Source organism: Macaca thibetana, chromosome 10 (genome assembly GCF_024542745.1).
Source record: "Macaca thibetana thibetana isolate TM-01 chromosome 10, ASM2454274v1, whole genome shotgun sequence".
In the NCBI taxonomy this organism is placed as follows: domain Eukaryota; kingdom Metazoa; phylum Chordata; class Mammalia; order Primates; family Cercopithecidae; genus Macaca; species Macaca thibetana.
This window is the reverse complement of record NC_065587.1, coordinates 54,077,136-54,089,310: the sequence shown is the minus strand read 5'-3', so window position 1 is coordinate 54,089,310 and position 12,175 is coordinate 54,077,136. Positions and strand designations below refer to the sequence as shown.

General features: G+C 51.7%; 3 protein-coding genes across 7 annotated transcripts; 1 reads left to right on the top strand and 2 right to left on the bottom strand.

Moving 5' to 3' along the window:
* The first annotated feature begins 1,705 nt into the window (after window positions 1–1,705).
* Window positions 1,706–6,927, top strand: ZSWIM1 (zinc finger SWIM-type containing 1). 4 transcript variants are annotated; one of them, XM_050806527.1, is made up of 2 exons: window positions 1,706–2,093; window positions 3,436–6,927. In XM_050806527.1, the coding sequence occupies exon 2, from the start codon at window positions 3,582–3,584 to the stop codon at window positions 4,950–4,952; it is 1,371 nt and encodes a 456-aa protein (XP_050662484.1). In that variant the 5' UTR covers window positions 1,706–2,093; window positions 3,436–3,581; the 3' UTR covers window positions 4,953–6,927. The 4 variants fall into 4 exon arrangements, with proteins under 4 accessions (XP_050662484.1, XP_050662481.1, XP_050662483.1 ...); XM_050806524.1 differs by lacking the exon at window positions 1,706–2,093 and adding an exon at window positions 2,109–2,165; XM_050806526.1 differs by lacking the exon at window positions 1,706–2,093 and adding an exon at window positions 2,131–2,320.
* Window positions 6,928–7,084: 157 nt separating this feature from the next.
* SPATA25 (spermatogenesis associated 25) lies at window positions 7,085–8,500 on the bottom strand. The gene is made up of 2 exons (XM_050806586.1): window positions 8,131–8,500; window positions 7,085–7,739 (listed from the first exon to the last, which is right to left on the bottom strand). The coding sequence occupies exons 1-2, from the start codon at window positions 8,183–8,185 to the stop codon at window positions 7,111–7,113; spliced, it is 684 nt and encodes a 227-aa protein (XP_050662543.1). The 5' UTR covers window positions 8,186–8,500; the 3' UTR covers window positions 7,085–7,110.
* Window positions 8,501–9,190: 690 nt separating this feature from the next.
* NEURL2 (neuralized E3 ubiquitin protein ligase 2) lies at window positions 9,191–11,897 on the bottom strand. 2 transcript variants are annotated; one of them, XM_050806569.1, is made up of 2 exons: window positions 11,156–11,897; window positions 9,191–9,450 (listed from the first exon to the last, which is right to left on the bottom strand). In XM_050806569.1, the coding sequence occupies exons 1-2, from the start codon at window positions 11,895–11,897 to the stop codon at window positions 9,407–9,409; spliced, it is 786 nt and encodes a 261-aa protein (XP_050662526.1). In that variant the 3' UTR covers window positions 9,191–9,406. The 2 variants fall into 2 exon arrangements, with proteins under 2 accessions (XP_050662526.1, XP_050662525.1); XM_050806568.1 differs by having other exon boundaries at window positions 9,191–9,436.
* Window positions 11,898–12,175: the final 278 nt, after the last annotated feature.

The following is a 12,175-nucleotide window of genomic DNA, read 5'->3' as shown; positions in this document are numbered from 1 at the left end:
GTAAACAAGGGAAATGTGTTCTGCTTGATCAGGGAAGGAAGAGGAATTGCATAGCAATAGGACTCGACTTTACAGTTAGGAAGTGGATGCTCTAGGGTGGATTTATTAATTTTAAAGAAAATTGAGGCCGGGCGTAGTGGCTCATGCCCATAATCCCAGCATATGGGATGTCGAGGTGGGTGGATCATCTGAGGTCAGGAGTTCGAGACCAGCCTGGCCAACATGGTGAAACCCTGTTCTACTAAAAATACAAAAATTAGCCAGGCACGGTGGCCCACCTATAATCCCAGCTACTTGGGAGACTGAGGCAGGAGAATCACTTGAACCCAGGAGGCAGAGGTTGCAGTGAGCCTAGATCGCGCCACTGCACTCCAGCCTGGGTGACAGAATGAGACTCTTATCTCAAAAAAAAAAAAAAAAAAAAGGAAAATTCAGTATTAGCAACCTAATGGGGTTGTGGAGCCAAATAGAACCTGATGCCTCACATTCAAGGATTTAGCAATCTGCCTCTTACCTTGCCCCCTTCCTACAACCAAGCTTTCAAGGTTGATTTCAGGTTGCCTTATGTTCTAGCGGGAAGAGGCCAAATAGACTGGAGGGTGTGGGGGAAAAAACCTGAATCTTAGACTTGACTGGCAGCAACTTGCTGGAGAGCTGTGGGCAATTTCTTTGACCTCAGTTTCCTCTGTAAAAATTAGCATGTTGACCTGTTCTAATCCCAAATTTCCCCTCTAGGTTTACGTAAGCACCTTTTTTTTTTTCTTTCTTTCTTTTTTTCCTAATGAGATGGAGTTTCGCTCTTGTTGCTTGTTGCCCAGGCTGGAGTGCAATGGCAGAATCTCGGGTCACTGCAACCTCCGCCTCCTGGGTTCAAGCGATTCTCCTGCCTCAGCCTCCCGAGTAGTTGGGATTACAAGCATGTGCCACCACACCTGGCTAATTTTTTGTATTTAGAGAAGGGGTTTCACCATGTTGGTCCGCCTGGTCTTGAACTCCTCATCTCAGACAATCCACCTGCTTCGGCCTCCCAAAGTGCTGGGATTAAAGGCATCACCTACCGCACCCGGCCCAATAACATTGTTGATGCAAAGTACCAACACTGATTTGATGTTGCTAGTTGGTAAACTTAATCCTCCAACGCCTGGTAAACACCCAGCTTTCTAAGTCTGCCATCTTTCAAGGGAACTGAGGACAAGAGACCAGTCAGTAGGCCCTTACACTAGTGTAGTAGGACCCTAAATAAGTCATGGCACCATTCTGAAGAATACTGGAGGGGGTCGGGCTAGCGAATGCCAAATTTTGGCTTGTTTAAGGGGATCTGGATTTCCTCAGCTCTAAAAGTTGGGCTCCCGATCCCCGAAGGAGCAGTAGAATTTGAGACCTGGAACTCAGTTTCCTCATAAGGTAGAATATGCATTACGACTATATATGCACCGTTTCCTAAACTCCAGGGGCTTTAGAGTCTGACACACACACATACACAGAACAAAACAAAACAAAAAATCGCAGTGGCTCACACCTGTAATCCCAGCACTTTGGGAGGCTGAGGTGGGCGAATCACGAGGTCAGGAGTTCGAGACCAGCCTGGCCAACAGGGTGAAACCCCATCTCTACTAAAAATGCAAAAAATCAGCTGGGCTTGGTGGCAGGTGCCTGTAATCCCAGCTACTCAGGAGGCTGGGGCAGGAGAATCATCGCTTGAACCTGGGAGGTGGAGGTCGCAGTGAGCCGAGATCGTGCCACTGCACTCCATCCCAGGCGACAGTGCGAGACTCCATCTCAAAAAAAAAAAATCTATAAAATTGCTATTTATTTTCCTTTTCATTTTCTGCCTTTGAAGGAGCTTCCATAGTAACGTGTCCTTCCAATCGCCTAGCCTGAAGGGAGGCCCCAGAGCTCCAGCTTCAAGGCTCGGCTCTCCCAGATGCAAGTATCGTTAGACTCTCATTGGTTACCGCCGCCGAGCCCCTTGTAACCCTGGCAACACTGCCCGCCCGCGAATCCTCGCGCTACGATTGGTCCATGGCGCTAAAGCCTGAAAGTGAATTCCTCAGACATTGGCCCGAGTCACTGCGATGCTGACACCGTGGTTGGTGAGTTTGGATGTCAGTCAGAGTCGGAGGAAGGGTCAAATAGGGAGAAATGGCGACGGAGCCAGGCTGTGGGTGAGTGATTCCTGAAGGGGTGGAAGTGTGAGACAGTGGATCACCGCAGTCAGCCGTCATACAGCTCCCAAAGGGGTGTGAGGGAGGTTTTCTTCTCATCCGGCTCCAGCCGGACTCGGAACGTCAGACATCCACATCTCCCACCCAGGTTAGAGGTGAGAGGTCAAAGGCCGTATTCCCTCTCTATTGGTTTTTGGACCCAGGTACTGCGGACAGCGGTCAGGATCCGGAACCAAAGACTCAGCTTTCAGCTACTTACAGAGTAATGGTGGGCAAGTCATTTAGCTTCTTTGAGCTTTAGTTTATCATCTGTAAAATGAGGACGGTAACTCGGTCTGGGGCCAAATAGAGGAAACGCTGGAATAGACCATTGCTGCTAAAAGAGGGATATAGTAGAGGCAGGAGAAGCTATGTACATTTGTTAGCCATATTTTATGGTGGAAGGGATTGAGGCTCAGAGAGGGTCACTGACTTGCCCAAGATCACACAGCAAGTTTGGAGCAATTGCAGTTCAAGTCTTATGCATACCAGGACCAAAGGAAAGAATGGATGCCGATCAGTCATTTATAAATATAAAATCATATTTTTATTTTATTTTATTTTTTGAGACGGAGTTTCACTCCGTCACCCAGAGCTGGAGTGCAGTGGCGCAACCTCGGCCTCCTGGGTTCAAGCGAGTCTCCTGCCTCAGCCTCCCGAGTAGCTGAGACTACAGGCATGGGCCACCATGCCCGGCTAATTCTTTTTGTATTTTTAGTAGAGACAGGGTTTCACCATGTTGGCCAGGCTGGTCTCGAACTCCCAACCTCAAGTTATCTGCCCACCTTGGCCTCCCAGAGTGCTGGGATTACAGGCATGAGCTACTGCACCTGGCCAGAATGCTATTTTTTTTAAAAGGCCATATGCAGCTCTGGCCGTACCTATTTAAATCCCCTGTAACCATATCTTTCCATAGCTAGCTTCTTATCATTTAGATCTCAGCTCCAATATCATCCTTCTCCCCTGAGAGGCCTTCCATTAGCACTTTAACTAAAGTATCCCTCCCTTCCCCAGCTTACTCTCTGACATGTTACTCAGGTTTATGGTCCTTGTAAGCTTCATTATTGGATATATTTTTGCTTATTTGTTCACATGTTTATTCACATGTTTATTATGTATCTTCCCCTAGAACAGTGCTGACATATAGTAAGTGTTCAACAAATATTGTGTGGATGAATAATTGAAGAGCCAGGTGCCTGCTGTCTCCTTAAACCTCTGTTCCTCTCCATAGGCCCGTCTTTGGAAAAAGATCTGGGAATGATTGTCTAGCCTCAAGCCTCAACTTACTTGAAGCTTAAGAGACTCAAAGCCTCATGGACAGCTGCCCTGCAAAGAAAGTATTTTGACCTTGGCATTTGGACATCTCCCATCTTCCCCATGGCCCTGACAATGCTGAATGGGCTCCTGATTAAGGACTCAAGCCCACCTATGCTGCTGCACCAGGTTAATAAGACTGCCCAGTTAGATACCTTCAACTACCAGAGCTGCTTTATGCAGAGTATCTTTGACCATTTCCCTGAGATCTTATTTATCCACCGGACCTATAACCCAAGGGGTAAGGTCTTATATACCTTCCTGGTGGATGGACCTCGGGTGCAGCTGGAGGGTCATCTTGCCCGAGCAGTCTACTTTGCCATCCCTGCCAAGGAGGACACTGAAGGCCTGGCCCAGATGTTTCAGGTATTCAAGAAGTTTAACCCAGCATGGGAGAGAGTCTGTACCATCCTGGTGGATCCCCATTTCCTTCCACTGCCCACCCTAGCCATGGAGTTCCCCGCAGCTGAGGTCCTGCTCTCAGCCTTCCACATTTGTAAGTTCCTCCAGGCCAAGTTCTATCAGCTGTCCCTTGAACGACCCATGGAAAGGCTGCTCCTGACCTCCCTGCAGAGCACAATGTGCTCAGCCACAGCAGGCAACCTGAGAAAGTTGTACACACTTCTGAGCAACTGCATCCCCCCAGCCAAGCTGCCCGAGCTTCACTCACACTGGCTGCTCAACGACCGCATCTGGCTGGCTCACCGCTGGAGAAGCCGAGCTGAGAGCAGCCGCTACTTCCAGAGCCTCGAGGTCACCACCCGCATCCTCAGCCAGTTCTTTGGCACCACCCCATCTGAGAAACAAGGTATGGCTTCTCTGTTCCGTTACATGCAGCAGAACTCTGCAGACATGGCAAACTTCAACCAGGGCCTGTGTGCCCAGAACAATCATGCCCCCTCAGACACCATCCCCGAAAGCCCCAAAGTGGAGCAGCTGGTAGAATCCCATATCCAGCACTCCCTTAATGCCATCTGCACAGGGCCAGCAGCCCAACTCTGCCTGGGCGAGCTTGCTGTGGTCCAGAAATCCACACACCTCATTGGCTCTGGCTCAGAAAAGATGAACATACAGATCCTGGAAGATACCCACAAGGTGCAGCCCCAGCCCCCTGCCAGCTGCAGCTGCTACTTTAACCAGGCCTTCCACCTGCCCTGCCGTCACATCCTAGCCATGCTCAGCGCCCGCCACCAGGTGCTCCAGCCCAACATGCTGCCGGCTCAGTGGACGGCAGGCTGTGCCACCAGTCTAGACAGCATCCTGGGCAGCAAGTGGAGTGAGACCCTGGATAAGCACCTGGCAGTGACTCACCTCACTGAGGAGGTGGGTCAGCTGTTGCAGCACTGCAGCAAGGAGGAGTTTGAGCGGAGGTACAGCACCCTGCGGGAACTGGCTGACAGCTGGATTGGGCCTTATGAGCAGGTCCAACTCTGATTATTCTCAATGCCCAGAGATGCTCATGCACCTGTGCACACTGCACACTCACATCCACCTGTACACACACACACACACACATACACACTCTCTCTCTCTCTCTCTCTCTCTCTCTCTCTCTCTCTCTCTCACTTATACTGTTGTATTTCCGTGGGCCCTCCTTCTAGAATAAGGACAAGGTTCAAAGGTCTTCTCATCTACCATGGCCTGCTACCTAGCATGTGTCTAGCTCAATGAGACAGGAGTCAGCAGATCTTATCTGTTTAGTTTACTCAGGTGGCCACATACAGTCTCTATTGTATATTCTTGGTTTTGTTTTAACATTTTCATAAGGTAAAAAACATTCTTAGCTCAAAGGTCTTATAAAAACAGGCAATCCAGCTCGGCGTGGTGGCTCACGCCTGTAATCCCAGCACTTTGGGAGGCTGAGGTGGACAGATCCCTTGAGGTCAGGAGTTCAAGACCAGCCTGGCCAACATAGTAAAACCCCATCTCTACTAAAAATACAAAAATTAGCCAGGCATGGTGGCGGGCACCTATAATCCCAGCTACTCAGGAGACGGAGGCAGGAGAATCGCTTGAACCCGGGAGGTAGAGGTTGCAGTAGGCCAAGATCCTGCTGCCACTGCACTCTAGCCTGGGAGGGAGAGACTCCATCTAAAAATAAAATAACGGCAACCCCTGGTCTAAGATAAGAGATTAAACATCAGGTTGAGGTTTGGGGCGTGGTAGCAATTGCCCTAGTCATGAGATGACTCACTTAACCCATCTCCTTTGAGTGAACTGGGCTGGGAGGCTTCCTACAGGGGAAGAGGCCCCTCTGGGGAGCTGGCTCAGCCAGGCTCCCTGAACTTCTTTCCTTGTCCTATCCTGGGGTCAATAAAACTGAATGCTGCATATTCTATCACTTGTCTAGTTTTTTTTTGTTCCATAGAAGGCAGTTTAGGGTATATCATGGAAAGAATAGACTTTAGAGTGTTATACAACATGTGAATCCTGGTTGATTCCTTCCCTGCTTGATTTTTGTGCCTGGTTCTGCCTTTTACTAGCCATGAGTCTTATTAGGGTAAATTACCCCTCTAAACCTCAACCTGATTGTCTGTAAAAATGGGGATTTCCACAGGGTACGTTTACAGAGCAGGCATACCTAGTGGGTGCTCAATTAAGTATTAATTTTCCTTCCTTGCCTATGGTCCTATGATCTGCCTTCAACATGCTGGAAAATTTAAGGCAAGAGGAGAATTCACATGACTAGGACTTAATATAAGAAATTCTGGTCAGGCGTGGCGGCTCACACCTGTAATCCCAGCACTTTGAGAGGCCAAGGCGGGCGGAACACCTGAGGTTGGGAGTTTGAGATCAGCCTGACCAACATGGTGAAACTGTGTCTCTACTAAAAATACAAAAATTAGCCGGGCGTAGTGGCAGGCACCTGTAATCCCAGCTACTCGAGAAGCTGAGGCAGGAGAATCGCATGAACCTGGGAGGCGGAGGTTGCAGTGAGCCGAGATCGCGCCATTGCACTCCAGCCTGGGTGACAGAGCAAGGCTGTGTCTAAAAAATAAAAATTAAAAAAAAGAAGAAGAAATTCTGGGTAGGCCAGGTACAGTGGCTCACGCCTATAATCCCAACACCTTGGGAGGCCAAAACAGGCAGATTAGAGCAGCCTGGGCAGCATGGCAAAACCCCTTCTCTACAATAAATACAAAAATTTGCTGGATGTAGCACGTGCCTGTAGTCCCAGCTACTCAGGAAGGCTGAGGTGGGAAGATCACTTGTGCCCAGGAGGTTGAGGCTGCAGTGAGCTGTGATCATGCCACTGCACTCTAGCATGGGTGACAGAGTAAGACCCTATCTCAAAAAAAAAAAAAAAAATCTGATCAAGTCTTCAAAACATAAAAGCAGCCTCAACTCTCCAAGCAGGGGCCCCTACCTCACATAATTTCCATTGTATATACCTGACAAAACCTATCTCCTGTCTTAGTGGTATCTGGAGAAACTTCAGGGTCTGGAAGTCCCTGATGAAGGACTGGAATTTGTCAGAATGGCTCAACCACCAGCTCTATTCCCATCCCTGCCATAGGCCCTCCTCCCAACCCTGTCTGCCCAAGAACCATACAGAGAAGCCACCCTACGTATCTGGTGCTATTTCATCCATCTACAAGCAGGAGCCAGAAGGCTGGCCCCTCTTAGATCTCACTAGCGGCATCTTCCCAGAGGCTGTGTGGGCATGCGCCTGCTCCCACCGTGCCCCCTCCACAGCACCCTCTGGCTCCGGATGGGCCATCATGAAAGCTTGAGCAGCCCAGATCAGGTCCTCTTCCCGAACACCTGGGACGGGCACGGTGGGGATGCCAGCGATCATCATAGCGAGGGTGAGGATGCAGATGTCAGGCTGGGAGCTGGCCTCCTTCCCCACTGCCTCAGAGGGTACCGGTAGAACCCTTGGTGACAGCCCACACAGCATCAGGGGCCTAGGCCTGCTGGGGCCACCCAGGTCGGGGGCTCTGCTTCTGGAGTAGCCATTGTCCCAGCCCAAGCTCTCCGGCTGCCTCACATGCGGGAATTTGTGGCAGTTTCGGCTGTATTCCTTCCGTAGTGTCTCCCAGCTAGTCCCCCCAGGGCAGCCCCTGGCTTGTGGCATTGCCAGGGCTGGGCCCCAGGCCTGGGCAGCAGGTGCCACCTGCTCAGCTTTCTGGCTCAGTGGGCCTGTTCCGCCAGAGGCCACCACCACTGGCTCTATAGGACTACAGAGGCCAAGGGACAGGCCTGGAGAAGCAGTCCCACCTGCAGAGACAGGAATGAAATGGAACGTTATTCTCGGTCTCTTTGAGGAGGGGCCCCCGAGGGGCAGGGCATGGGAGCAGAGCTTGGGGGAGTAACAAAGACCAGCCCCAGCGGACTGTCTAGAGGTTGGGAACTAGGTGTTACTCATATCCATACTCCCAGTCCCCAACACAGAGTAGGTGATGGAGAAGTGTTTGTTGAATTAATGAACAGTGAGCAAGCAGGTAGTTATTGATTGGCAAGGACATTTGGAATGGCTTTTCTTCTAAAAGAATTGATTCTAGGGCCAGCCCCCAAATGCCCAGCAGAACAACCACCTCCCCAGAGCCAGAAAGCAACTTCTCAGGGGAAGCTGCAGCGCTCCCTCCAATTGCAGGTGCCCCCTGCTCACCTTGGCCAGAAGGCAGAGGACCTGGATGAGTTTGTGGAGTCCTGAAGTAGGACATGGCTTCCCCCGAGCCCCGGTTTGTGAGGGAATAGTAATCTGCCTCCTATCCTCCCTTCTTCGCCCTTCTAGAACGTCACCTCATAGACCCTCCTCTTTACACTTGGAACCCACCTTACAGCATTGACCTATTCATTCTAGAACCTGAACGTGACAATAGGATGAGGTTAAAAGAGCACCAGACCAGGAGCTGGGTGTTCTAGGTTCTTGCTCTAACCTTGGATGAGTCACCCGGACAGTTTTGTTCCTTGATACCCTTATATGTAAAGTGGGTCTGATGACTGCCCACTATCTCATTAGAAGTTTTGAGGATGAAATGAGGAAATACAGGAGCCAAGTGCTTTGTGCCTTGTAGAGTAAGACTTGGGGTCAGACCCAGTATTAGTATTTTTCTTTTTCTTTTTTTTGAGATGGAGTCTCACTTTGTCACCATGGCTGGAAGGCTGGAGTGCAATGGCAAGACCTCAGCTCACTGCAACCTCTGCCTCCTGGGTTCATGTGATTTTCCTACCTCAGCCTCCCAAGTAGCTGGGACTACAGGCACCCGCCACCATGCCTGGCTAACTTTTGTATTTTTAGTAGAGACAGGGTTTCACCGTGTTGGCCAGGCTGGTCTCAAACTCCTGACCTCAAGTGATCCGCCCGCCTCAGCCTCCCAAAGTGCTGGGATTACAGGCCAGGTATTGGTATTTTTCAAAGTTCCTCAAGTGATTATAATATATGACAAAGTTGGAACCTCTATTCTAGGGACATACTTCTCAACCCTGGCTGTACATGAGAATCTCTTGAGAAGCTTTTACAAAAAACAATGTCTAGGCCTAATTTCCCAACAAATCAAATACAAATCCCTAGGGATGGGATGTGGGACACCAGCACTCTTTACGTATCCTAAGATGACTCTAACAAGCAGCCAGCCTAGGAACCCCTGCTCTCTTGCTCCGACCTGCTGACCTGCAGTGATTCTAAATGAAGTGCCTCTCCTAGGCTGGAGGGCAAGGAGACCTTCCAATGATCAAGATGTCAGCATTGGCTGTTTATTTCTGGTCCTGGTTGGCAGCAATATGGCCAACTTCAGACCAGCCAGCCACAGGTCTGAGGCCCCAGGATGCAGCTCTGCTCCGGTGCGCTGCGGGTCTTCACTCATACTTGCAGAAATCCTTAAGTTCTTTGGGCAGGTGGAGCCCATCAATGGCCAGCCGGTGCACCATGCTTCTCTGTATCACTAGGCGGCACAGAGTCTGCAGGGACGGCACTGTGGGAAGAAGACTGTGAAAGGCAAACAACTGGAGGGTGGGTCTGAGGCCAAGACCCAGAAGATCTAGGTCATGGTCCCCACTTTGCCATTAAATGTGGGCAAGTCCTTACTGCTCTCTGGGCCCAGCCTGCTTCATGGAGCTGTTTATGGGGCTGAGAGAAGCACCTCTTCCCAAGGGCTATCACAAAGCTGCAACCCTGTTTATATCATAACAGCACAATCCCTTCCCCGTTCACTTAGCAGCTTCTGGGGGCAGGAGTAGTGTCTGATTTGCCTGTGCAACTGCAGCCTCCAGTACAGGCCTGGCACAAAGAGGGTTCTGGTGCACTGAATTCATGAAATGTGATCAGAGGTATAACTACAATGCTTACCAGGGGTATAATGAATCATACCTCAGCATTAAAAAGCTCTCAGTCTGGGGTTTGTTTTTCCTCGAAGCCAATATGCCCAAGTCTATAAGCGTGTTTCTTTCTTTTTTTTTATTTAAAGAGAGAGGGTCTTGCTCTGTCACCCAGGCTGAGGTGCAGTGGTCAGTGAAGTGCAGCCTTCAATTCTTGGGCTCAAGCGATCCTCCTGCTTTAGCCTCCCAAATAGCTGGGACTACAGGCATGCACCACCATGCCCAGATAATTATTTAATTTTTTGTACAGAAGGGGTCTCACTTTGTTGCGCAGGCTTGAGCTTCGCTTCCCTCCCCTCCCCTCCCCTCCCCTTCCCTTCCTTGCCTGCCTGCCTTCTCTCTCTCTCTCTTCCTTTCTTTCTTTCTTTTTTTTTTTTTTTTTTTTTCAGAGTCTCACTCTGTTGCCTAGGCTGGAGTGCACTGGTGAGATCTCGGCTCATTGCAACCTCCACCTCTCAGGTCCAAGTGATTCTCTGCCTCAGCCTCCCAAATAGCTGGGATTATAGGCACATGCCACCACACCCAGCTAATTTTTGTATTTTTAGTAGAGACAGACTTTCACCATGTTGGCCAGGCTGGTCTCAAACTCCTGGCCTCAAATGATCCGCCTGCCTCGGCCTCCCAAAGTGCTGGGATTACAGGTGTGAGCCACCATGCCCGGCCAAGCATGTTTCTTTTTTTTTTTTTTTTTTTGAGACGGAGTCTGGCTCTGTTGCCCAGGCTGGAGTGCAGTGGCCGGATCTCAGCTCACTGCAAGCCCCGCCTCCCGGGTTCACGCCATTCTCCTGCCTCAGCCTCCCGAGTAGCTGGGAGTACAGGCGCCCGCCACCTCGCCCGGCTAATTTTTTTTTTGTATTTTAGTAGAGACGGGGTTTCACCGTGTTAGCCAGGATGGTCTCGATCTCCTGAACTCGTGATTCGCCCGTCTCGGCCTCCCAAAGTGCTGGGATTACAGGCTTGAGCCACCGCGCCCGGCCGACCAAGCATGTTTCTAAGAAAAGGGCAAACAATTCTCAAAGAGGCCCCTAATACCTAAAATCAGTTTAGAATCCCTGCCCTAGGTGAATACAGGAAACATTCTCAAAACTAAAAGCGAACTTGTAGGGCATCTTAATCCATCAGCCAAGATGGGTACCAAGGCCCAAAACCAGGTAGAGGCTTGTGCAAGATCACAAGCAGAGGTGTAATTTGAAGCTAGATTCTCCCACTCTTAAACTAGTGCTGGACAGACGGAGGCCTAGCACACTGGTTACGAGCCCTAGCAGATTCCTGTCCCCACATTGCGCCAGGAGGGGTCGCTGCCCAGGGATACCTACAGCCATACTCGAGCTGGACAAGGCGCACGCTCTTGGTGGAAGCAAACACGTCCACCACCGCGTAGAGGGGCTGCGCAGCTGGCAGCCCCCGGGCGCTGGGGCCCATGTCCTCGCCGTTGATGATGATGTGCATGTCGGCCGTGCCATCGGGGCGCGGGCAGAAGAGCACGCCCAGGCGGCTACGGCGCGCCGTCGGAGGCAGCACGTTCAGCTCATAGAGCTGGTCCAAGAGATGGCTGTAGAGCCCTGGCCGACTGCGGCCCACCAGGCGGTCCCGGGGAATGCGAAACTGCTCAATGCGCAGATATGGTTCCACCAGGAGGGTTGGAGGTCGGCTGGGGGCCGCTGCCTCGGCCTCCGGGCGGCCCTCCCGGGGCACGCGGTTGTGGTGGCGCGTGATGGCGAAGACCCAGGTGTGGCCCAGGTTGACTAGGTCGGGCAGAGAAAACTCGGGAACGGGGGCCAGACTGGCGGGGTCCAGCGCCGTCAGACCGAGACGCAGATGTCCGCACCAGCCCAGCTCTTTCTCTTCGATCTCCACCAGGAAGACCTGGCCCGGGGCCAGGGGCTCACGGCTGAAGCACACGCCGTGGGCGAAGCTCTCCACGCGTGTGGCCCGCGTCCCAGAGGGGTCCACGCGGATGTTGTCACCGTGCACCCAATGGAAGCGGGTGGGAGGGGGCTCCGGGCGCGCAGGTCCCCAGAGTGCACCCGAATCCACGGGCTCGGAGGCAGCAGCCATCTCTCGGCCATAAGGCAGGCTGGCGGGCGCCGGGGGCTATTTTGGGCGGCGGGCTCAGATGGTGACCGCAAGGGGACCTTGTAAGGCATTTCCCCCCTGCCTCCCTTCCCCGAGCCTCTGCCCCGGGGTCCTAGCGCCGCTTGCTCAGCCATCCCTCCTAGAACTTGGCTATCCACACCCGGATCATCTGATCACGTGCGCCCGGGCTACGATCCGCGAGGCCCGCGGACCTTGACCCGGCATTGACCGCCACCGCCCCCCAGGCCGGTAGGGACCAA